Source organism: Melanotaenia boesemani, chromosome 20, assembly GCF_017639745.1.
Source record: "Melanotaenia boesemani isolate fMelBoe1 chromosome 20, fMelBoe1.pri, whole genome shotgun sequence".
In the NCBI taxonomy this organism is placed as follows: Eukaryota; Metazoa; Chordata; class Actinopteri; order Atheriniformes; family Melanotaeniidae; genus Melanotaenia; species Melanotaenia boesemani.
In genome coordinates, this window is record NC_055701.1 from 17,250,893 (window position 1) to 17,278,348 (window position 27,456).

Below are 27,456 nucleotides of genomic sequence, written 5' to 3' on the forward strand. Positions count from 1 at the left end.
GCAGAAAGAAAGATGAAAGAGTGGATGCTCATAACATAAACAATGAGGCCACCAGAGTTAAAGCTAAGCCGGCTGACTAATGGAAACACTCTACAGCTTGTTACAGCAACATCCAGGAAAACACAGTGAAACACCTGCATTTTAGTTGGGAGTCCATCTGCTACAAAGACAAAACATTTTTCATCTTTTAATTGCTTATATCTTATATCTAAAGTTGGCAGCGGCTAAAATGCTAATCTCTGGGTTAAAAATAAAACAATGTCATGGTGGTCTCACCTGCATCTTTGGTATAGGAAAAGTCCTCTCCTTCAATGTACTTATAAAAATTCAGATCTTTGTCTTTTAAAAAACTAAAAAAGGGAACAAATATATGAAACAAATATTTTCTCATAATCTCTGTCTTTTTACTTTTTTTACTTTTCCAGACCTGGGACAGTTGGACTAAATTATTTAATAATGTTTTGGACTATGTGGGAAACAAAAACAATTTGGGTCTTAGTTTTTAGTCAAAGGAATATTTCTAGCTTTATTATTATTATTATTTTAAGAGATGCTTGATGTATTTTTGATTCAATAGTGTCTTACCTGTAGTCAACAGTCTCTGTTTGGAAAATTGGGCAGAAATCTGACCGGGTATCCAAGCTAAGAATCTAAGCTAAGCTAAGAGCTACTCAGAGCAGAGTCACAAAGAAGCATATTTCATTGAAGACAGCTGAGTGACTATATGTAGGAATTTTAACACTGCACCACTTTTATCTACTTTTTTCCCCCCATTTTCTTAACAGAACCATGTTCATAACAGTCTACATCCTGCACGTACAGATGCTGTTGAATGTATCTGACAGCTGATCAGATGGGCCCATCACGTGTCAAACTTGTTGGATAGCTTTTAGCTAACAAAGATTTAGAATATGGTAGGTGTTTGTTCTTTTCAAGGCTTTTTTATTCATTTCTAATAGTACATAGCAGTTTGATTTATCATCATGAGAAAATGTTGGATAGCCACTGTGTATGAACTTACATGGAACAACGTGCATGTTCTTTGGATGGAAAAATAGTGACCAATAACTGATACAAAAATCAGTATACTATATATTAGCTATAACTATGCTAACATTGTTTAAGGTTTTGATCATTTTAGACTGTAAAAAAGGAAAAAGATCTCCAATATGGTTCCATGTTGAGCAGCTGTTGGCACCAAAAATCATCCAGTATCTTCTAAACTGAGTGAACTTCTGCAAGCAAGACATATACTACAGACAAGGGATTCCCACAACCTCTGTTTAAAAAAAACAAACAAACAAAAAAAATCCTTTAATGAGAAAATTTTACTGTCTGTTAAAATAAACTGTTAAATATTAAAGAACTCTCCATAACTGCACCAGGTTAAAGGACCTCCTCCCACTCCGGCTCAACACATCTCAAAATAAAGTGCTTCAGGTTAATGGACAGAGCTTTTGTTCAAGCACAATAAACTGCAGGTTTTATGACTTTATCCAACAGCAATAGGTACGGAAAAAGGAATTTCATTTGGTGTAGCTTTTTATAGACAGTGCCACAAAGAGAGCTATGTTGTTTGACCAGTTCAGAGGACAGCTCATTGGATGAAAACTAAACTTCCTCATAATCTGCATTATAAAGACTAGTGACATTTAACTTATATTTATCAGAGAAGCTTGGGTCTGTAAATATCTTGGTGCAAAGTGACAATATGACAACTGTGTTTGATTCATTCATTGGATTTTATAAAAGTGAAGACAAGTGACAAAAAATTCTGCAAAATTATTAGAGCTTGTGGTGATTATGGAATATTAATTTACATGCTGAGTTCATTGCTTTTTTTTGTAATTTAAGTTGCCATTTCACTTTTAATATACAAAACAATGACGAACCAAACAAACATACAAAACCAAGGGATTCATCTTGCAGAAACACAAACATCATTTCCTCCAGACCTTTCAGACCTATGTCATCCAAGATATATAGCAGGCAGTGGCAGAAATAGCAATGCACTGCAGCTATACATAAAATCCAGGAGACGCAGACACTATTAGAGCAAATGAAATATCTCAGTCTGTGTTGATCATAGTAGAACAAGCTGCAAACAAAGCCTTTACATTTTGAGGCTTATTTGACTGATTTAAGCCTTCAAACTTAAACGGTGAGCCGAAAGAAGCTAAAATATTTGAATGTATCAGCTTAACTCAGCTGGGAATTAAATGAATGACTGAGAATCTTTTTTAATGTTTTCTTACCAGCTGAAGTTCTTTTAAACTTTTTGTTGTGTGCCAAACTACTATTAACAAGTTACATTATATTTTACATTATATTAACAAGCTGATAAAAAGTTGATGATTATAATTGTTAGTGACAATGAAGATAAACAGTAAAAGTCTATAAAGTAAATGGCTTCACTTGAAAGTAAATAGATCTGTGGTTTGACTGACTAAACTGAAAAAATGGACTAGGAAATGTATTGTAATAAGTAGGACTGGGCAATATGAACCAAATTTCATATCGGCATATTTTCTTTTAATAAACGATATATTTCCCAGTACAATTTTTTTTCACGTAACCAATGAGAGAGCTCTAATTCACAGCCTTGTGCTAAATTCACTTTTATTAAAGGATCAGCAGCGCATGTGCCTTAAAACAGTTGACTGAATATAATGTAGCTGTATATTAAATAACATGCTCTTAAAACTAAATGAATGAAAAATACGTTTCAATGGTCATAACAGTTGTGCAAAATGCAAAAAGAAAAGATACTTTTAACTCAAAACAAGCTATGTCGATATAAATGATATTCCCTCATTCTATATCACGTGTGATAAAGTCTCGATATATTTGAAAATCTCGATATATTGCCCAGCTGAAACTTTGCATTTCCTGAGCTGCAAGTGATGGTGCTGTCATGACAACAAGAGCCAAAGGTTACATGCTCGTGGGTGCAAGAGTTAAAACTGCTGAGAATCAGAAACACAGAGAAAGGAAACAAAGGAAAGATAAAACAATAACTCTAACATGATTCAAGACCAACTTAAAACAAATTTTTTTTTAAAAAATGCCTGTTTTTTATTTTTTATTTTTTTTTAATAAAGGTAAAAAACAGAAAAGGCATGACAATGAACACAATCAGCATCCATATTAATAATAAGTATAAAGAATGAGAGAGACTGGTCGGAACATTTTCCTTAATCAACCTTGAGAGAAAGAAGCACGAAACTATGGCAACTGTGTTTTCTTTCTCCGCCTCCCAGCTTCTTCATGGTAAGCCAAGAGGTGGTACGAAAGGCAAGGCCATGGACGCACAGGAAACCTTTTTTAGATGATGCTTCCAGGCAGGTAACATTTGTCAGCTACCATTTTTGCAAATAGAGCACTTATGTGCCTTCACACTCTACTTCAGCATCCAATGTGATGCTAAAACCCTCTTCTTCACATCATCCAGCTGCATTGGTATAGGTTTTTCTGTTTTTTCTGGAGGTAATATATTATGCTGGTCTGTAAAGGTTGGCAGTGTAGCTTGTGACTCTAAAATCAGAGACCTTTCAGAATACACAGACTTATCTATAATACAATGTGCTCACACATATACACTAGATGATTAATGAGGCTGACTTTCTATTAAAGCTTCCTCATGTACTGCCTGTGACAGAGAGAAAAAGCATCTCTGTGTGTGAATGCATTTTATTCCAGACAGATACATGAATGAAAATCCCTGTGAGTTGACCCATAAGGATTTATTTGTATCCTCTGTATGCGAGCAACTCATCATATATGTCCATGCTTTTTAATAAACCTCTTTCCTCTGGACAGTGCAAGTTACAATCAGGGCTTAGCGACGCTGAGGGCACAGTAACCATGACAACCTGGCCAACAGCAACTCTGAATGGATGGAGGAGGGGATTAAGAGACTAGATAGATGTATCATGCGTTTGAGTGGCATTTGAGTCAAGTCTAGCAGGTTTTTTTTAAATCTATTTTGTCATTTACACAGATCATCACCAGATACACGACAGATGATGAACCTCCAGGTTAAACATACTAGAAGATTACAAAGGTCAATGGCAACATTATTATCTGACATGTGCTATTCAGAAATTTCACTGACACCAATTCAACTTTAACCTCCCAAACTTAAAATGACTTTTTACACATAGTTCATTATTATGAAGTAAAATGAAGTAAAGGAATACATATTGAATACTACTGCTAATACATGATCAAAAGTTCAGAATACCAGGTTTCGATAATCAATTTAACTTGGATGTTTCCAGCAAATCTGACTGTCCCACTGCTTCTTGTTATTGTCACATTGAATGAGTGTAGGTTAACCAATTGATTGGTATGGCAGCTCAGCAGCATGTTTTCCAGAATCAGTGGAACTTATCTCTGATGAACATCCATTTATCACTTATTGCTATTATATTAGAAGTGGAAAAAAACTTTAACGCTCTTCTCACTGATTCACATTTGAATGTTTTATGAGTTGTCGTTCTGCTCCTTATTCATTCTGCCGCTCACAGAACAAACTATCAAGTAGTCAGCTGCTATGTCTTCTTAGTTAAATTAGCTGCCGCTAAATTTGGAGCAATTCCCTTTCTGTGCTTCCAGCAGAGAGACAAAGGGATGGCATAACTGAGAATGCAATTGGTGTTTGCTCAAAACATTTCTGATTAAAACGTACTAAAAGGGTGTGTCCCTCCATGAACTGCCACATTAAGCTTGTTACATACACTGCAAAAGAACTTTGTCCTTGTCCTCAAGGCAGCAAGAACAAAAGAGAGTCTTTTTGTTCTTGGGGCCCTGGTTTGGGAGTTCTTACTTGCTTGTTTAGCCTAGCAAAACTTTTTTCTCCTCACGGAGCATCCAAGAAAAATTGTATGATTGGTCGGAAAGCCAAAGATAGAATGGATAGTTTTAATGAACAGCTGGTCGTAGCAGTGAGAAAGTATGAAAATCTATACAAGTGACATATAAAGACAACACCAGCCTGCCAAACTAAATGCCTAATTGTGATGCTCAGTTTGACTTAAGACTCAGATTAATCTATTTATTATCCAATTACTGTATAACACGTAGAGGTACTTTTCCATAGGATATAAAGTGCACACGAAGACGACTCACCGACACCTATTCTCCATGATTAGTGAGAATTTTTTACAGAATTGACCCATACTTTAAAGACTGTGTATACGCCAGCAAAAAAAAAAAAAGAAAAAGAAAAAAAAGAAAAATTATAACCAATACCAAAAAGAGTATCAGTTCAATACACGTTGTCAATTGCAAAATTAATTCTTTGAAATGATCCAAAAACTCTGATAGAGAGATAAAATATTGCATTTAAATGATCCCGCAAGATCAGAGCACTGAGATTAGCTCCAAAGCTGATGTGTAAGAGGAGACAGAGGTTAGGCTGTGTTCAAATGGATCCAAAGATTTAGGGCCATTTCTACCAAAGAGGCAGGCTTGGTAATTGGACAATAAACCATATCTCTAAGTCTGTGTATGTGTGTGTGTTCTGCATCTATCAGCACCCTAAGCCACCTAAACTGCTGCTGCGACTAGCATCAGTTTTGCTGATGACAAACTCAGATAAGAGGATACCTGCTTGACAGACACTTTACTCAAACCACACAACAAACACACATGATGAAAGCAGCACAGAAACATCGCTCCTGATTTACTTCCATCTGGCACTACCGCACAGACACACACACACACACACACACACACAACACATCCCTTCTGGGCCAACAGAAGCAATCATAACAAGGTCTGTTAGCTACTGCAAAGAATAAGGAGTAATTTTAATTTGCGTTAAACCCTTCTTGAGAGCTTCAATTAACCCGATGCATAAACACAGCTCTGACTCCCACTCAGTAAGATGTGAATGATGGCGCATTTGTGTTTTTTGTCTGTGTAAGCCTGCATGAGTCTAGGTAATAGATTTATCTTATTGCACCTGAAAGATTATGTTTGAGAGGTTGCATGCTCGTCAGCACAAAGTCCATCTTGTGTAATAAAGTCGTTTTTTTATTCAGCACCTCTGTTAACTAACTTGATGTGTTGGAGAACAAACACCAAGTTGTTTATACATGGCAGATGAACCAAACAGAATTTAAACTATTCACCAAAAGCTATTGAATCTTTTTACGCCATTCAGTCAAGTACCGATATATCAAGCATAATTTCTGCACGACTTGAAATGACCTTGATAGGGATAAAGTAAAGAACTAGCTCCGCAATCTCACAAAAGCTTCCACACTAAGCTGATTTAGAGGCTGGCCTTGCTTTTTGAGTGACTAACTTTATGAAAAGGAAGAGAAGTTTGGCTCAGAAACTTTGCAAGAACAGAAGCAAGCAGAGTACAAGAGTCAAGGACGTCTGCTTAACAAATCGTTAAATAGCCAGGCTTTATCTGGACTAGCAGACATAATGATGAATTAGACTTTAGGAAGTGTGTGTTAGAGAGAAGTGATGGAAGATAGGGCGTGAGGAAGAAAGGATGGGGATGATGTTCTAGAATGTACAGAATAAAATGATGAGGGGCGGTGGGAAGGAGAGGATGGAAGAGGGCATCTTCAAGCCTCGCTGATTTTTCTCATTTAGGATGAATGTGTTTGTCCGTGTGCGTATGCGTGTGCGTCATCAGGGTTCCCTTCCTGTCATTGTCCAAAGTGCTGCTGAAACACCAGAGTCCACTCCAGGCAGTAACTGGGAGATCTGGTTGTTAATTGTCAGCCTGCTGGGTGAAATGATCCAATGAGCTTGACCTTGCTACATTTGAAACTGACACATTCAATCCCATTATCCTCTGTAATGGAGGAGGATGCAGAGGTAAAGAGGCAGATTAACACTGAAACAGACTGAAAGCAGGAGAAAGGAAGGCGGGTGTACATGCACTGGCCTGCAGAGTCTGATCGAAATTTAAATGATTATGATAGTAAAGTGAGTAGAGGAGTAAATGATCTTATAAAGACAAAGTAAGAAATCAAATGATCTTTTTTTGAAACATCTTAAAAAATATTAGTGGACCATTTTAAAATGAATGCTAGGACAGGAGCATCAGGAAAGTTTAGGTCCCACAACAGACCTGACTTGTCTCAGAGGACAATTAGTTTGTCAGTCTACAGCTCTTTGTTAAAATAATGAAGGGATGATATTTCATTTGTGTTCGGTAATTTCTGATAATCACAGCTTTCTGATATAATTAGACTAATTTAATATTTATGACAGGACTGCAGATGTCATTCACACACAGCAGGACTGAGCTGTGAATTGTCTTGCAGACGGATAAAAGTTGATCAGTCTCCTGTCTTTTTGTCCATGAAATGCTACTGTCAGTCGCAGGGTCTCTGTGTGAGATGTCAGTCGGTCAAGGTGCATCTGTACATTGAAAGTAAGCTGCATCCATTCTTGCAGCACTCTGAAAGCAGCATCCTCAGTCAAAATCAGTGGGCACACGCTGGTTTTATGTTTCCATGGATGAGAGTAGAAGCTGGACTTGATAAATAAGCCAAATGTTAGCAAGTGTTACAGGGTTTCTGGCCAGTGCCTTCAGTGGGTACTCATAACCACCCATTTCCCTGTTTTTGCCCTTTTTAAAACTGCAAAATATGAAAACAAAAGTAATTTCTCAAATATTTGAAATCACATTATGACTTTCAGAGCTTTTCATCACATTTAAATGTCATCTGATGCACCACATTTGCAGCAACAAAGGCCTGTAAACAACTCTGAGAAGCAATAGACTTCAGATAAACCACTACCAAATAAAACATTATTTGCAGTGACACTGAAAAAGAAAAGAGTGACATTTTGCTTGTTGCATTTTCTGAGCAAGATTATATCAGATCTATTGTGAGAAACATGAGAAAATGAGCTCAGTACATTTCAGAGTACAAGACTGCAGCCCCAGTTTATGCAATCAGTATGTTGCGTAAACTTGTTGCATCTCTTCAGAAAAGGTTAAAAAATGTAAGCTAATAGTTTGAAATATAGTAGTTACTGGACTAGAAGTTACTTAGGACTACATATTCAAACAAATGTATTACCAAAATGCAGTACACATAATACTTGAATTTCCGCTCCCCAATTCTCAATTTAACTTGTCTTTTGTTATGAAGACCACTTGTTTTTAATGAAGGATATCTGCCCTTCTATCAAAAAACATAAGTTGCTTAAGACATATCCATGATGCATACTACTATCTCTGCAACATCAACCGTCCGCACTCATCGCTCTCCCCCCAATAGTACTTCCATACTGGTGAATGTAGTCGTCATATCTCACCTTGATTATTGCAATACATTGCGACATGGTCTGTCACATAAGTCTCTCCATAAACTCCAGCTGGTCCAGAACTCAGCTCTAAATATCATCTCTAGAACTCCTGCCACACATCACATTACTCCTGTTCTTAAACAGCTCCACTGACATTCCGGTTCACTTTGTTATCCAATTTAACCCTAACCCTAACCCTAAGCTTATGAACAGGATGCACCAACAAACTTTCTGACTGGCTGATCTTATTTAAAGACGCATCACTGTTATTCTGACTGATCTGGCAACAAGATAATTATTTTCTTATACTTCAATGGGTAGATAATGACTGCAAGTTTTGTGTATATCATGTTACCAGAAGGCGTTGTTGTGGTTTATTGTTGTGCTCATGCATATAACGGAAGTGGACTACATTGGCAGTACATGAGCAGTGTCTTCACCCTTCTACAATAAACTGTTATGCTTCTTCTTAAATATTTCCCAGATATCTCACTTTCCTTGATGCTGAAATTATGAACTGATCTAGGATTAGACTGTTCAAAAATGTTCCAAAGGAATTGATTTTACTGACAAAAGAGAATTTTAAAAAATAAAATGGGTTACAGAAGGATTACAAAGCAAAAAATTCTGTCAACTCACTGATTGACTCATGTGAAAAGGGGGAAGGGAGCAGAATGCAAGGAGCCAAGGAGGAGAAAGGATAAGGAGACCAAAAGAAACTAACAAAAAGAATGAAATATTCATGCTTCTGAGTAGGACAAGCATGCATAACATACTGTGTCTGTGCTATATCTGGGCCCTGTGCAGACGTGTGGCTGCTGGAGGCTGCTTCCAATAGGTGTTCTGCCACAAACTGTGGTCCAAGAAAATGCTCTCAAACTGCTGAAAGATATATAAAAGGCAGAGCTGTCACCAGCACAGTGCCATATAAAAACACAAAACCCTTGAGCTCACACCCCGTTCTTGCTGCCGGGTGTATTTTTTATTTGTGGATATACGTACATGCTTGAGTCACATCTGTGATGAGTACAGTCAGTGCTATCACTGAGCATGTGCAAAAACGCTATTATCAACAACTCTTCCTGTTAAAACATAAAAGTAGAAATTTTCTGTTTGCTGCGACCTGTTCAAAGCCAGTTCTTTTGTAAAATGTGCACATGCTTGCAAAGAAACCCTTTTCCAACAACAACAACCATAAGTATATTTGCACAGTTAGACGTAAACAAATTTAAACAGCTGCAGCATTTCAGGGTTTATGGAGTAAGAGAAAAAATAAACTCAGCATCAGCTATATTCAAATTCAGGCAAATTTCTACACATTTCAGCCGAGTTCAGGACTGAGGATTTTACATAAAGTATGAAATCCTGAAGTGATATAACCAGTGCTGATTCTATTCACCCCTTCTGCTCTCTGTTACTACCCCTCCCCTTGACCCTGCAGTGGAATGTGAAGCATTAAGCTGTATGGAGCTCCAAGGCATGTCCAAACCTTGTTAATACAGGTCTCTGCTCACTGGGAATCACAGCCAAGCAGATGCCAACATAATGCATTACTCCTCTGGCAAGGTTTTGTGTTCTCTTCAGTCTTTGCAACATGGTGGTCTGGTTATGTAAGCAAGGTTTTATTCTTCCAGTATTGAAGAAGTTTGACAATGCTGTGCTGACCAGAAAGAAAAAACAAAACACAGGTCCAAGTAGGAAGTGTAGCTCAGCAGCCATCATAATCATTACTTCTGCAAGTTTTATTATATTTACTTCATCTTTATTGAGCTCAGGAGGGCCAGGTAAGCAAGCATGCCCCTTAACCAGCAATATCCTGTTGTGCACCCATCCAGTTAATCTTTTTGACACATTAGAGGTGCCTTGTGAAAACATTAATCTTTTTTCTTGATTGGAAATTGGACAGTTGAAATGACTAAAAGGATTTACATGCAGAGTTCTAAATGGAAGAGGAATTAAGACGGGTCAGAAAAATATACTAACATAAGGCCAATGAGTAAATTGTGCAGCAACAGCTCCAAAAGTAGATCAAAGTCAGATCTGAGGTAAACAAAAATTAAATCACAGCCTGCTGATAGCGTTTGCAAATAATTCTTGGCTTTTTGTGGAACTTGGCAAAAGAAAAAGAGGCAGAGGAACAGATGGCTGATGACTATTATTAATACAGTGTCAAGTTATTTAACAAACACAAGAAAACTGATAAGGTCAATGCTGCGATCTTAAACTATCTGGCACTCAAAAATGCAGCCTGACATTCCAGTGTGAACATAAACGTCAGCAGAAGCTTGGGGCAAAACCACAGAGCCACTGCAAATCTGTCGGGTGCACATGCCAGTTTCTCCACATAACTGCTAGTCTCCAAAGCTCAATGGGGCAAGGAAACGGGGCAGCTTAAAAATGGTAGGACACATTTCATCAAGATGAAAAATGCAAACTGCCACAGCAGAGATGGAAGCCAAGAGAAAGATATTTGCAGTAGAAAGACACTGATGACATACTGAGAGTGTAGAAAAGGAGTGATTTTGACTTTCTTATCTCTGTCTTAGCACCCTTTTGGCCTGCTGAGGAGAGTTCAGGGAATTTACAAGACTGAAAACCTTCAAAGGAATAGTACTATATGCAGTATTCATTCTCCACATAACTGACAGGCACAAAGAAATGAGGGCAGACAAATCCTGTGTGAGGAACTGTTTCCTTAAGCAAAGCCTCAACATCTAGAAAAATATGCTAATTTGTTTTCTATTTCCGATTCCCAGTCCGGGCCTTAACAACCCTGTACTCTGCATTAGATGCTAGATCCTGTTTTAGATGCTTCTGTGCTTCAACACACATGGCTAAAATGAAAAATCCTGCAAAGCTTGATGACAAGATAATGAGTTAAGCCATGCAGCTGACTAAGCAACCACAACTATTAGACTTTTGCAAGAGGCAGGGATTTGCTCAAATTTTACTCTTACACAAATCCAACCGTTAAATCTGGATGTTCTTTTAAGTCTCCCCAGTTGACTTCACAACTCAGTTGTTCTTAATATTAATCAGGAAACTAGCAAAATGATCATAAATAACAAGAGAACTGCAAAATAAGCATTTACTCACTGCAGAAAACAGAAGAAGGATAGTGGAATATCAAAGGATATCATCTTTGAGGAAGAAATGTGGTCGTTAAAAAAAATCCTGAATGATGGTGATCAGGGATCACTTAAACGTTTGGTGAAATCAAATCAAAGACAAACAACAGCAGAACTCAGGACTGTGTTTAATAGTGAAAGTAAGAACATTCACAAGAACAACGTGACGAGAACTCCAGGGATTAGTAATTAACAGATATGTTGCCATAAGAAAGCCACTAATCAGTGAGACTAACCAGAGAAAAAGGCTTAAATTTGACTGGAAACAAAGATTGGACTTTGGAGCAATGGAAGAAGGTCATGTGGTCTGATGAGTCCAGATTTACCCTGTTCCAGAGTGACTGGAGCATCAGGGTAAGAAGAGAGGCAGATGAAGTGATGCAGCCACTGTACAAGCCTGTGGGGGCAGGGCTATGTTCTGGGGTTGCTGCAGTTGGTCAGATTTAGGTTCAGCAACATTATGTGTCCAAAGAATGAGGTCAGCTGATACCTTAATATACTGAATAACCAGGTTATTCTATTAATGGGTTTTTTCTTTCCTCATGGAACAGGCATATTCCAAGATGACAATGCCAGGATTGATCAGGTTCAAATTGTGAAAGAGAGGTTCAGGCAGCATGAGACATAATTTTCACACATGGATTGGCCACCACAGAGTCCTGACCTGAACCTCATTGTGGATTTTTTGGATGTGCTTTGCGTAGTGGTTGGACTTTCTTGTCATCAAAACAAGATCTTGGTCATAAATAAATACCAGAAAAGTCTTATAAAAGTCTTATAGTTACACCAGTGTCTGAAATTAACTTTTTAAAAAAATCCACTGGTCAAACATATTTTTTACTGGCCAAATTATTAAATTATTGTACACCCACATACCTCTACGCACATGTTATTTTCTATAATACTGTGTTGTGTTGTATCCAAACTGAAAGTGGAAGTCACAGCAACATTAAACAAAGGCAACAAGAAAAATGGTTTTATTTGATAAAGTGTTAATGTCTGAATTCATGAATTAAAACCTAATCAGACTCTTCACTCTCTACTCTTCGTGCTTTCACACAGTCCGTGAAGTCTGGTCTCCTGCTCCTAACAGTCCTTGTACCACAGCATTACTTCCTTGGTGGGATCATAGTCCCAGATTTTTGCTTTTTATTTTACTGTTTAAAAAATAACCTAAACAAAAAATTGATAATAAATAAATTTAAAGCTTACTGATCGGATTAATGAGAAATCAGTAATACTAAATATAAATAGCTTATCAATAATCATGAAAGTTGATTTATAATTATATTTAACTTAATTAATAACTAATCAATACAATAATAATAAGTTAATCGGTTGACAGCTGTTCATAGTCTCAGGGATTCATGTCGCGCCCGTTATGCAGCTGTCGTGACCCTTCAGGTTGAAAATAGCTAAGCTAAGCTAACAGGCTAACATCACGTCCAACAGAGTGTTGCTGTGCTGACAGCCCGGCACACACAAGTGTGTTACCGCCTATGGCAAGCCAAAGGGGCCATAATTCGCCACTATATTGGTGCGTTTGTATTAAAACGGAGTTAAATACACCGTTTTGTGTTTAAAAACAGCGTTGAAAGCGCCACTTTATGTGGCAAAAACGGCGTAAAATATGCATTTGAATATGGTTATAGATTAAGCACACAAGCAGACCACAGGGTTACTGGAACAATGCAGACAACCCTTCAGAACGTGGTCTGCTCTTATTCTTTACTGACTGGATGATCATGGTTCAGTTTTACTGGCTGTACAAAAATGGAGCTGTGATAATTATAATACAACAAAACAGCTGTTTTTTACGCGCGTTTTAGTTGCACAAAACGCCATTTAAGTATGACAAAATGGTGCTTTTTACCGGCGCATGTAACGCGAGTTAAAGTGCATTTTATGCGCGTTAATTGAACGCCGCACAAAGCACTTTTAACGCCGTTTTTTTTACCACAAAATAGTGTATTTAACGCAGTTTTATTACAAACACGCCAATAAAGTGGCGAATTATGGCCCATTTGGCTTGCCATAACTGCCTACAGTCGGCGCGTGAAAAGCAAACGGAACCGGGTCTTGAAGCAGACAGAAGGCGCTGCTATATCCAAACCATCACTTTTCACTGGACTTTCTGGTTGGGGCTGTAAGCCCTGCTGATTTATCCTTCCTTTCTTTTGGAAAGCTGGCCGGCTCCTGCTAAAAATCTCCACATATTTACCCTACTTCATTAGCCTGAGCTAAACTGTAAACAGAACTGAAACAATGCAGCGCATTCTCGTGTCACCTGCGAATGTTTGCGTCAGTACATGTCGACAGACAGCAGAGGAACATGAAGAAGAAATCCACCAAAAGGATGACTGAAAAACACGACTAATTTGGTACAAACATTTACTTGCCATTTGGCGGATAGCCCTCTGAGATTTACTCGCCAAAAGAAATATTTACTTGCATTTGGTTAATTAGTGTTAATTTCGGACCCTGAGTTACACAAATACATGCCACCAAGGCTGCAGTCTACACTTTTATTTCCCGACTCGTCGGGCCTCTGGGTGTTTTACGGTAGCACTAAAGGTCAAAAATCCCATCATATAAGCTCTAACACCAGCTGGCACATTTCATCTACTGTTAATATTTCATCAGCCTTGTAAAAACTTCAAATGATTACCTTAATCATAAAGCTAAAAACTATGTAAGTGTCCACAACTGGCTAACTGGTGGGATTTCTCCCTCTCCACACTTCCCTTTGTACTCCATCCCTCCATTCCCTCTCCACTCACCCTCCTGACAACTACCTCGCTCCTACCTTACCTCTATGCTGCTGTGCACTTTTGTCATTATGCCACTGAAGCACAAATACCACTCACTCAGCACCTAGCAGCAGTAAAAACCATTATCTTACATTAGGGACCACGAAAAGTCAATGTCACCAATGGAAAAGGCATTACCTTGTTCTGCTTTCTACCCTCAGGGTTGGTAAGTGGGACTTCATACTGAAGTGCAAAAATTAGACACAAGAGTGTGTAAAAACACAAAATGAGTTGTCTATAATCTCTATGTAGACTTAAAAGAACTGATAAAAAAATTGTAGATTGTGAAAAACACTGCAAACATTCACAATAATGCTGAATCAAATTTCTCTAATATTGCATTTTTAGTTCTTGTTACCTATTGTGTTCTGGCTTTTATGTCTTCAACAAAACCCAAAATCTTGGTTGTGTATTTATACAAACACAGAAAATCTTTTATTAGCCAGTTATAACCCTGCCTGCTTTTGTTTCATCACTTAACGTGATGAAACCATGACAACCAACTTTCAATGCACTGAAACAATACTGCAACTCCTTAAAGTGAAATAATGACCCTATAATGCAGCTATTGTAATAAACTTGAAAGACCTCACTCATTATCTGGTGTTTAGCCTTTTCATCCTGCCATGCTTCATTGTTTCCACTTTTCCACTTCCGTTTTCCCAAGCTTCCAGGCTTACTTTTATACAACCTGCCTCCTCCCCAATGTCCATATTTTACTGTTACCAGAGGAGCCTCAACAAAAGTATTTGGCACCTCCCATCTCTGCTTATCCACCACCATCAGCTACACCAGTGGTTCTCAACTTTTTTTCAACAAAGTACCCTTTGTGGAATATTTTTTCAGCCAAGTACCTCCAAACTACCATAAAACATTTTTGGTAGGAAAAAGAGACACAAAGAAAGAAATACAGCACTTTGTAATTTGTATCTGGTTTATTAAACTGTAACTGTGCAAAACAATAGTAATTTTTAGTACCGTCTTTTGAACCATCGACACAGAAGATAAAGATAAGCAGGGACACATTCAGGGACTGAAAGCCCTGAATCAAGTTGGTCAAATGGCCCACTATTACTGATTTCACTAGTGCTCTGTCCACATCCTCACTAGTGAGCAAATCATCCACCTGAGGAAAGCAGGTGAAATTTCCATGTGCACAAGGCCTTCTCCACAGCTCTGCTTTCTTCAGGAAGCCACCCACCTTGTCATAAAAGTTCAAAATGCTGCTGTCTTTGCCCTGCAGAGACATATTCAGTTCATTCAGTTTGCTGAATATCTCGGCCAAGAAGCACAGCTATGCAAGCCAGTTTTTGTCCTGGAACAAGGTGGCAAGGGGAGATTGAGGCAAGGTGTGCACTTCTGATTGCAACTCAAATAGCCGATTGAGTGTTCTTCCTCGAGAGAGCCAGCGCACTTCAGTGTGCAGTAGCGTGTGTTCAGCTCCCATATTTTCACAGAGACGGCGAAACAGGCGTGCATTAAGTGGCCTTGATTTTATGAATCTGATCACTTTGACGCTGTCATTTAAAACGTCATGTAACTCAGGGCACAATTGTCATGTGTATGACACAGTGAGTCACGTCGGGGTTTTCTTTTTTTTAGGGGGGCTATGAGTCCTCTCGCTTTGCCCGTCATTAATGCCACTGCGTCAGTGCAGATGCTGCTGCAGCATTTCCAGCTCAGGTCTTTTTCACAGAAGAAGGGTTTGACAACATCAAATATGTCCTCTCCTGTTGTTTTCCCTTCCAGAGTTTTGCAGAATAGTATATGCTCATAAATGTCATCAGTATCTAGGTATCTCAGAAAAGTTGAGCATTTCCACTGATGTCTGTGGACTCATCAAGTTGGAGGGAAAAGGTGTTAAGTTTCCCCACAACTTGCTCGACAATGTCTGTGCCTATTTTCTCCACTCTGCGACAAATGTACCCCCATTTGAGAAACAGTGAGCTACATAATGGGGTTCCTATCCAATCCCCTTCCTTCACTCATGTAACCACATCCTCCACTAAAACAAAAGAGGTACTCCACATGTTGAACCACCTTTGGCTTTGATTCTCAAATTCTCAGTGGGATTTAAATCCAGCCCATGTGTGAAAATGATGTTGCAAATTGAAAACTTTACTGATAACTTGTTTCTTAAGACTACAAGTCTGTTTTATCCCAATAACTGGAGTTCTCTTTGCATTAAACATGTGGAAATGCTTATTGCTTATATTTATTGGTGATGCATTTGTAACTCTCCATATTTTACCTGGTGTAAAAACAAAGATGATTTACATTTGGATGGATGTCCCAATGGAAACAATCATACTCCCACTTGAAAAAATCCCAGCAAACAATCAAACAGAGGTGGCAGCTTAACTACAATAATGCATTTTAGTCATTTTAGTAAGCAGAGGAGTAGCATCCCCTCCCCACAAATCACCTACTGTATCTGCGTATAATATTTAAACTGATGGTATGACTGGTTTGATCCCAGCAAAATGGATTTTAGTTCAGTATTGCAATGGCAATCAGACATGAGTTAACTCAATAAATATCAGTGCATTTTAGTGATATTGCTTGCAGTCTTTCTGCTTTATTAAGCACAGGCTTCCAACACAGAAAACCCCCTGAATAAAGAAATTAAATAAATCTAAAAACATGTTATTATAAAGCAAGGTCAAGTATGTGCATGCAATACATGCATGAGACCATATTTTATAATGTTTCTAATGTGCATGCTCATCTCCTTAAAATAATGTAAATTCAGTTTATTCTTCATCTCTTATATGAACAAATCTTGTCTTCACACCCATGAATCAGTGGAACATGATGCATCAAAGGTTGCAAGTATCAACCATTTGTGATGTTTTTCAGATAATGGACGTTACAACTATCCAGAGATAAAACATTGCTTTGTTAGACTCAAGTTAGAAAGTAAAAAGCAACAAATCTTTATATCCAAGAAGCAGAAACCAGAGCGTGATGAAATCACTGTCATTTATATTGCTTCCTTATTCAAGAACTTGTAAATTTTATACAAGTAGGCACTTCCTTCTAAAGCTATGTTGTAAACAGGAGACCTTCCATTTTGAATAGTACAGATAATCTCACCACATGCGGGATCTGATGTGATTTTCCAAAACACACTTTTCTGTCACCACCCTCTTTCAAACTGAATATTCGTATTCATTGTTTCAGCTTTTTAACTGCTTGTTCTTTCAAGGTTTCATCCAGGGCATTGAGGCTAAAGTGGTCTGTTTCTAGAAATAGGCCAAATGCCACATTTCTTGTGTGGAAGCAGACCAGTGAAATGATTGGCGTTCTGCCAGGGAGTAAATTGCTGGGTAATATCATCCCCCTGTGGCGAGACATCGGTTGAGTGGCCTCTCAGGTGACTGTGCACTGCTGTTTGCGCATCCCGTAAGAAGCAGAGGCTCATTGTTGTTAACTAATGTAGTGTCACTCGAGTCTCAACTGTTACTAAGGATGTATATAATTTATATTTCCCAGCTCATATAGTTGTTCTGATCGCTTGCCTGGGTACCACTGGATTCAAGTTTTCAAGAAAAGTGGAAAAAACACTGACAAACAGGACTGCCACATTACAGTTTTTGCAACATGTTTGAGGCTAAAACCATTCTTAGTTTAAAAAAAAAAAAAACTTAACAGAAATGTTGCTTTCAGACCTTCGTTTTTTTGTCTCAATTAAAATATTCATCTTCATTCCTTGAGCCAGAAATCCACCTCGGCCTTGCATAGGCCATTTATACCGCCTTTACTGAGAGATTTGTTTATGTTTCATTAAAACTCTCTTCTTAATGTAATGTATGCAATCATATGGGCAAGATCTACTCCATTATCTGTAAGTTAAACATGTTATTAACAACATATGTTACTTCCCTTTCCATCTGCTGCCGCCAGGGTGTCATTTAGTCACCTTCACTTTATTAACACATGAGGCAGAGAGACAGAAAAAGAAGATATCTCAATAGCACTGTGGATTTTTTTTTTTTTTACAAGTGAAAGAGAACTGGCAAAGCCTCAATGCTCCAAAATCCACACATGCATTCTATTGGGGAGGACCATCGCTTAACTGTTCAAAAGCTGCTTTCAGATGTAGACAATAGTTTGACAGGTACTCTCCTGCCTTCTGTGTCCTCACTTGTCTCTGTTGCTGCCTTCCACCTCTCCCCCTATCTCAACTCCTCCCATTAGGTCTGCTGGAGCCAGGTAGCTCCCATGGCTGGAGTAGATAACAACAGGCATTATCAGATTCCCAGCATTTAAGCAGCAGCTTTGTATTGATCGCTGCAGCGCCTGGTTACAACTGCTCTGACGGCATGAAGTCTAGGGATGAGATCTACAAATCATCCCAAATAATAATAATAATAATAATGATAATAAAAACATCTCAGAGTTAAGTTACTTTAAGGCTGGGTACTTATTTTCACTTCAACCAAATCAAAAGATCCCACATCCTGGGGATGAGCTCACATAGCTACTGCAAAATTACAGGTTGAAAGTCCTGAAGCCTTTTCCTGATTAACAAGATTAGGAAAATGATCATATTATTGGAATATTTTATAAGTAATTAGCACAAAATGTAATGGACATAATCACAGCACTGCCCAGGCCTGAGAGGCAATGAAATATTAGCAATTAGCAGCATCAGATGAAGATGCTATGAAAAGAAATATGCCAATGCAGTCCCAGCACCAGCACCACCCATATGTGGATTTAATTTCTACAAGTGGCAATTATATTTGCATTTGTTATCACTGCAGTTCATAGTCTTTTCCTTACATTTTCCATACCGTTTATTAGTAAATACTGAAAAATGTCCCTGTGAGTAAGTGGTTTCCACTGAACAAGAAGTCGGATTTTTTTCTTGCTAAGGAACATTAATGCCTTTGATCAGTTTGGCTCCTGTGTGACAGCTACTTTGACCGAAACCTTTCCGTCTCCTCCAGCGCACTCAGCTTTCCCTCAGTCACAGCCCATTGTTCTGAGCTGAAAGAAGAGATGACATGCTCTTTAGAGACTCTTCCCTTGACAGCAGAGCCAGAAAAAAAAAAAAAAAGAAAAAAAAAAGGCGAAGCTATGTGAGAAGAACCATTTCCTTGTCCTCTGCTACATGATTGGAGGGTAACAGAGTTCAGGAGGAAACAGGATCAGGTTTCAGGACTGGACAAAGAAGCAGAGGGGCCAAACAGGGAACGGAGAAGGCTGACTCAGTGATTTTCAATGTGTTTTTGTATGTGCGAGTTTGTATTTTTGTCTGTATGACGTGTTGACACAAGCAGACCAGATGAGGACATGCACTATTTGTAACTCTATGGCCTTTTGTATTGACGTAGACACATTACTGTACAGAGTGGCCAGATAGCTGTTCGATCAACCCCACTCCGACCCCATTCAACACATTAGACCCCTGCCAGCTTGTACCCTCAGAGGGCTGTCATTGCAATTGCTACATGAATGAATCAAAGCAGACACAAATTTCTAAGCACCTGACACAAAAGAAAGCATGACTTTCTTTTTCTAGACATGAAAATGTTTCAAAGTGAAGATTAACACAAAATTTGCCCTTGGATGAAGCGAGCCTTCAGGCACTCACATTTACAGAAAAGCCAAGAATTCAATGCAGGAGTTGTGTCTGAGTCCTCAGTCTACTTTACTGAAACTTTGGAAGCGCAAATATTGAGTCACATTTGAGTGCATTCGTCTGAATGTGTCTTTGTTTTTGTGAGTGTGTATCATTGTTCCAGAGATGCCACATACCTTGACGGACGTTGTGACTCCATCCTCTGCAGTGCTCTGGCCATTCTGTCAAGAAAGCAGATGTGAGAAACAGTGAGTGTGCATGTGTGTGAAGGAGGGAGAAAGCGGCAGATACTAGAGTCTTTGCAAGATTGTGTGGGTGGCAACAGTCCACTTTGCTCCTCTGCAGGCAAACCTAATAATCTGAGCCTGACACACAAATGCACATCCTTTCTCCGTTCCCCAGTAGGTAAGCCTTGTTTGGAAAGGGTAATGACTGTTATTTTTAAAACAACTGCTTAAAAAAGACTTTTCTCAAAACCAACTGTACAACTGTAACTGAAGGAAGAATTGAAATAAACATGAGTGTATTTTTTACTGAAATAAATAACTTGTAAAATTTGGTGCTCCATCTCTATTGTCTAGTTTTCATGTTCTTTTTATAAAGTCAATTTGTATCTGAAAATAGATTCAGCTAAACGGCACAGTCTAAGTTTGTAGTAATCTTAAATGAACAATAACCCTATATTTACTGATTCTTTCTTTTCACTGGAAGAATACAAACCAATGTAATGCGAGTGCAGTAAGGCCAACACTGGAGTAATATCCCGTTTTCTGATCCAGCTAAAATATGAGAGGCTGCATTTTATAGAACTGTTGATGAAGAGATGGCAGATTTATAACCACATTGAAGGAACTGGGCTCCATCGTTGCTAGCCCAGTGGTTAGAAGTAGCATCATGTAAAAGGGTGTCCTTCAATCATGCAAAACTTTGTGTTTTCCTGGAAATATTTCTTTAAATCTGAATCAGTTTTGAGGTTAACAAATGCATTATGAAATACTCAAGATTGGAAATTTATAAATTTGATTTAGAATTTGATAAGTACACATTAATACTGATGAGAAAGACTTAATTTCTTTCTAAAGTATGTTATGGCAATTGAAGGGGTTCAGAAATCAGAGCAGAATAACAAACAGCACAATCAGACTATTTTGGAATCAATGCCGTTACTCCCAATTTTAAATTTTTTCAACTGTGCACTAGCGTTTGTGCATGAGGCTGGATATAGCCTGCATCTGATCTCAGTGTAAAGTGAAGGTGTCTCTGACATATGACACTTTAATAGAAAAAAAAAAACCCAAAACAAAACTGGGGGTTCCGATCCCCATGGAGGTCCCAAGATAATTTAAGGGGTCACAAGATCATTGTTTAAAAAAAAAAACAAAAAAACACATTGCATATATATCAAAATTAATGTATTAGTGCAAATAAATTAATCTGTTAAATTAATGTTTTAATTCTTTTAACGCATTAATGCATAAACAGTTATGACTCATGCCATGTTAAAAAAAATCTGAATTTGCCATCATCTCGGTGAGAGAAGCTGATTTTGAGCATGTAGGTGCTTTGTTATGGCGGTCAACCAAATCCACCAAAAACCACTTTATCCACAACAATCACAACATCCCTTTAAAATGGGTTTGGTATCTTTTACAACGATGAATAGTGTTGATCAAAACAAAAATAAATGCATGTGTCCCTCAATGGTCTACAGTCCATTTGGCCATGTGTAAGGCCAACCTCAATAACCTCCCTGCCCCCTTTTCCACTTTTTACTTTGTTATTCATTACAGAGGGGCGGCCCTGCTTATTTACATCCTCTGTGTCCTCTTCCTCTTCCCTTAGACGACACAAAATAAGACAAGCAGTCAGCACAATGACAAGGAGCGGCCTTAACAATCAAACATGAAACAAAAAAGGCACAGAGTGTGGCGAGATGAAGAGGAAGGCAGATTGACAGGAGAGAAGCTTTGATGAGTAAAAAAAAATAAAAATAAACTTAGTTACTGTCACTGTGATGCCTCAAAACACACTCTCTGGGTAGCAAGACTTGTGTTTGCCAACTGAATGTACACAGCTATTTTACCCACAGAATTTGACTCTAGCAATAATCAGAGGCTCTAAAGCAAACCTGACCATTTTCATATATAAACATCTGAATGGGCTCTTTAAAGACGATTAAACTAAAGTCAGCAAGTTGACACAGGAAAAATTATTTATGCTCAAGTTTTATTTAAGGGGGGGGGGGTGTAATTTAAAGAAACTCAGGTTAAGTAGCAGTGTAAGCTGCCCCTCTACCTCACTTATCACCTGTACGTCCACATTTTATGAGTAAACATAAATTGTGCTTTTGTGTATGTGGTCTGCATCATCTCCATCACATTACTGCTCAACACATCTCACCCTCATTAGCTCTGCATGGCTGATCCAACTGGCCTAGTTAATGGTGCTTTCCTCCCCAGTAGACTTCCTCAATGAAAGCAAAGGCATGCACAAACACTCCTGCAAGCTGCCACATAAATATGCTCAAAGTCAAATGGATTAATAAGCAAATGTGATTTCTAAAAAGGTGTAGATCAACAGTTGAAAGCAGACTTGCAGAGAGGATTAAGAAAAGCTGAGCCAGGCAAGACAAGAACTTTTACATTTTTCCCAGAACTCCTACATGATCAAAGAAAGAACATCAACACTTTGTGTGTGTGTCTGAAAGATGAATCTGTTTTAACAGCATGATAAGAGCGGCGCTCCTTTGTAACTAGGCAACCAAGAAATACAATAACCACTTTTTTCCCCTTCTCCTTTCTCTGCCTGTAATACTATCTGACATAATTTCTTGTAATCTCCTCTGTGAGCCAGGATTGACAGTTTCTGCTCAATGCCAAAAATAGAAAAACTAATTTATTTTTCTCTTGTTTTTGGGGTGTGTTAACAGAAGGATTTCTTCCAAACACCAGCAACCAGGCAAGTTAAGAGAAGAACCATGTCTCAGCACCACAATATAAGCACCACCTTCTACATTCCTGACTGCACAATATACATTGTTATCCTCTCTGACTGACCAGCCCTCATTCCAAAAGCAAAAGGAAAGGAAAGCTCCCTTCTTCAAGGCACCTATCAAGTAGTGAGCTGTGTTATCACATGCCCAGCCTACCCTCCTCCACACCCACAGCCCTGCTCAGGTGATCCACACCCAGATTAGCAGCAGCTAAGTGGAAATACACTCACACATACACTCAAGTAGTTGACTGTACACTGATGACCACGCCTGGGGAGCAAACATGGCACACATTCCAACTATTAACCCTACTTTCTCCTTCACCTTTTTGACTTGTGCAGTCCTGCTGTGTAAATACAAAAACACTTTTACCTTTCATTATGATCCATATGATCCCAAAACCAAGAGAACAGAATTAAGTCAGTATTTTCAATTAGGAGGAAGTTTTGTTTAGTATACTCACTGGACTTAAAAATGTACCACTGTGGCTTAAAAAAAGAAATAAAAAAGAAAAAGAAAGACATTTTAAAAAGAAAAAGTTTACTTCTTCACTGCAGCTAAAGTACGAAACATGAAATGGTCATTTCTTCTGTTCCATTTAACTGATTTGTTACACAAAATAATCACTGTTGTGTCCCAAGTTGAGCATTGCCAAATCCCCAAGTGAGCTGACAAACTCTTTGACCACTCCAAGAAATTGTGTGGGTCATGGCTATCAAATGACCACAGAGTGAAGTGTCTCTCTTAGATGTTTGCACAATGCCACAGCTGAATAAAACGCTGATAAAGAGGGCCATTAATCTGCTGGAGGCTGGCTTCAGGAGAGGTAACCCAGCCAAATACAGTAAATAAATGTCACTCACATCACGACTGCAGATCTAAAACAAGATCAACCACCCACATTTGAGTATCGCTCATCTAGATCTAGAAATTCACCTCATCCAACTGTGAAACATATTCACCCTGCACCATAAACGGATGCTCTCATCATAAAAACAGAGCTGACATCTGGCAAATATGAATATGGTTTCTGTTTATTATACAATGTCCCATTAAAACAATTTTGAGTATTTATGAATCACATAAGTGTGCTTTAAACCAGAAACCTCAGGTGGCAGGTTAGGATTCAGACGCTTCTAAAATTTTAAATGGGTTAATATTTAGCTGATGCATCACTACTGGGACACCACCTCCCTTCACAATGGTTAAATATAAGTAGCAGAAAAGTAAAAATGCAGATGGTACTCAGAAATAAACATCTTAATTCAACCTGTGTTTCAAATGAATAAAAATGTATTCACAAGGATGTGGGTTCATACTGGTATCTACAACAACATCAGAATGATTCTAAACTTTTGAAAACCTGCCTTAACCTGGCATCGAGGGCAACTGAAGCTGGTGGTGACTCAGCTAGGGCAGGAAGAGAATAATTACTGAAGTGCATTTATCAGATATGATTCACAGAAAAGTCCATTCACTACAGTTGTAGGTCAGTGATGAATAAAATGGCCAAAAGGTAAAGAACCATGATTTTGCACTTTTCATTTGCTTTCTATGCTGCATCATTAAACACAAAAATCAGAATTGATTTCAATTTTCAAAACAAGCATTCGCATACTGAGGAACTGGAAAACAGACGTTTCATGTGGTGACGTATGACAACGCATCATTTTCTGCTGTTTAAAACTCAGAATGGTTGGTTTTAGTTCACATGGTGGGCTTTCATCCTCCATCTTCGGCTTTCAAAATCATCAAAAAGTGCGTTTGTGTGTGCCATCTGTCCGTATGACTAGTTAGACTCTTCCATGCTTGCCTTTTCACTCTCCCCAACATGTTCACCGCACAATTAATCTGAGCCCTGAGCTGTCTCTCGCTGCCATCAGGAAGCAAAGTGTGCAGCTGGCTAGTAGGCCGGTGACAGAGACAAATGGCAAAAATCCCATTTGTACTGGCAGTGAATTGTGTGATTCAATTCACTACAGAAACTTTTTTTTTTTCTTTTTACCAATGCTGTCAAACCAGAAAACAAATATATTTTTTCACCAAGTGCTGTACAAATATGGATAAAGGAGTTGTAACTTTTGCACATGCCAAAAGCATGACATTTTCACAGTCTCAAACTTAGCACTCTTCACAGACTCTGCACCACCATCTGTTCAGCTGTGCCACGCTACTCACCCAACTAACATGCTGGGGGGGTTGTGAAAACTCTATGCCCATGTATGGTTGACACTGTTTATAAATCTCCAAATATCAAAACATTTCTGAATTTTGCACAGGTTTTACCACACTTTTTACATCCTTATCCCTTTTTCCTTTTTATTGTATGGTTTCATTTGTTAATAATCTTTAGCTTGTTTTGTGTATTTCATGAATTGGGGCTCAAATTTAAATGTTCTGGAAATGTCACTAAAATTACAACTCTTCACTTAAATCTCCACTCTAATCAAATCAGTGTAATTATCTGGGCCGGGAGATGGAGAAATGAGCTTTATTCATAGATTATACTGATCCCCTGCTAAACTGATTGAGAACATTTTCAATGTGGTGCACAGAGCTATTCATTAGCAATATCAGACACACTAAAACATGCCTATCACATAGTCACCTCACCCACTTAATTGGCACACTAATTCAAAAGGAAAAAATTTGCTTGATAGCCTCAAAGAATTAGTGACCCACCAGTTGCTTCCACACCTAAGCAACTCATCATAACCTTAATGCAGTGGGTGCATATTCATGAAGAAGCAATCAGCCTGTTCAGAGAGCAGCTGAAGAGTTCATGAATAATGATGCTGCTTCACATAACAGGGGTCTGGACAACATCACAGCTTTAAATCTCTAACTTGTGCAAGTTCAGGAGTGAATGAGAGAACTGCTAAGCATCTAATATTTGTGAAAATCCATGTTCAGCAGCTGGATCTTTTATCTGTTGTGGGGTCATTTGTGTTTAAATAAAAGCAATAAAAAAAATCATGCACACAAAATGCTTAAGCTGTAATTCATTTTAAAAAAAGTAGTACAGACCTCATCCCTTAACCTATTCTTAATGACACCACAAAGAAAACCCTAGAAACAGTTTTACAGATGAGTGAAGCGGCAGACAGATTATGAGGGTCTATTTTGGATGATGGACTGGACTTGTGAGGTTTTAAGCTCCTAAATTTAGCTGAGTTTCAATGACAAATAGGAAGGCAAGTTATATCATACACAATCTTTAAGCTACATTTGTGTGTTTGAAATAAAGGTGTCCTTTGGAAAATGAATAATTTAATTGTTATTTGTGACACTGTGAGCCACTCTGGGTAACGCTCATTTACTACATCCCCAGCTAAACTACCAAAGTGCGCCTATTCAATCTCTGTAAGTAACTTTACTCACAAAGGTGGACTGAGGTGACTGCAGAACAGCTTGGATGTTAGGATGTAGCTTCATAAAAAACGAGCTATTTCATTTACTTTACATTAAATTAACACTTCAATAGGACTGAACTAAAATTGGCCAAACAATTAGTGCAAAAACAATAAATCATTTTAAAAAGTCCAAATGGACACATGCACCTCTCATTACCTCTGTTTCTAGTTGCACTAGTTCCATTGTGGGCCATGGCTCCGCGATTTGTGCAAGAGGCATGTTGGATGGATTTTCAGTTTCCCCTCAGCTTGCTCAAGTCTGAATCTGGTCTCCCCAGACTTATCTGTGCTGCTCTCGTCAAATGCAGCTCTTTGAGAAGCTCCTCGCTCAGGTCCCAAGTCCACTTAGAACAGATTTATCAGCACTTTGCTTTCCAACACAGAGAAAGACGCGCATACGGACGCGCAAGTCAATCGCGTACAAACAAACAATAGTAATCCCTTGATTTGATTTTGGCGTCGGTTGAACGTTATTTGCTGAGAGTATTAATCCTGAAAAAACCGCAAACACCGAACAGGTAAGCGCGTTTGCAGTTCAGGCTTTAGGGTTTGCCAAGCGGGAGAGAGGAGCGCTGTGGCCAGCAGTAAGATCCAAGCTGCTTTAATTAATAGGGCTAAACAAGAGTCTAATGCCACATTTAGGAATTAGCTAGTGCCTGCGCTGCCTTTGCAGTCGACGTCGTCTCAGATTTATACGCCTTCCCTCCAATGTACTTGTGTTTTCTCCCGGTCAGAAAGGGAAGTCTTCCCTCTGTCCGCCAGCTTCCCAGCAGTACGCGGCGAGCAGAGACCTCAGTGTGCTTCTGTAGTACGAGCAGGTTCCAACTCCAGTTGTCATTGGTAGACTTCAACAGGATTTTATCCAGCCCCCTTTCCTGCTTGTTCCGCCCAAGTCCGATCGCGCCATCATCCGGTGGATTGATAAACTGCAACTACGTAATGCAAGCAGGAGGCTCCTGTTAAGAACAGCCTGCTCTGTTTGATGCTTGGTGGTGCAGCAGAAGGTGCATCAGATCCCCATCTTCCACGGCAAAACCTGACAATCACCAGCAGTTACAAGCTCAAGAGAAACAAGGACTTGTGTTAAGTTTCTTGTAAACTGATGTAGACTGCAAACGACTGCTCCTCGCTGCACTTCTTCCTCAAACTGTTTTTAATTTTTCCTCAAGAAATGTGTGGTTTATGCTGCCTTTAGACCCACATCGCCACTTCCTCTAGGTCTAAAAATGACACA

At 38.7% G+C, this 27,456-nt stretch overlaps 1 protein-coding gene across 3 annotated transcripts in view; it reads right to left on the reverse strand.

Moving 5' to 3' along the window:
* rps6ka1 (ribosomal protein S6 kinase a, polypeptide 1) overlaps positions 1-27,042 on the reverse strand; it is a 46,534-nt gene extending 19,492 nt beyond the window's left edge. The window contains exons 1-2 of one of the 3 annotated variants that reach the window (XM_041971755.1): positions 26,380-27,042; positions 19,994-20,038 (exon numbers count right to left, since the gene is read on the reverse strand). In XM_041971755.1, coding sequence (XP_041827689.1) covers positions 19,994-20,038; positions 26,380-26,442 — 108 coding nt within the window. In that variant the 5' untranslated portion in view covers positions 26,443-27,042. Of the gene's footprint in view, positions 1-8,298; positions 8,437-19,993; positions 20,039-26,379 lie in introns of those variants that run through there. The other 2 variants (XM_041971758.1, XM_041971757.1) reach the window with 2 other exon arrangements.
* Between the last annotated feature and the right edge of the window lie 414 nt (positions 27,043-27,456).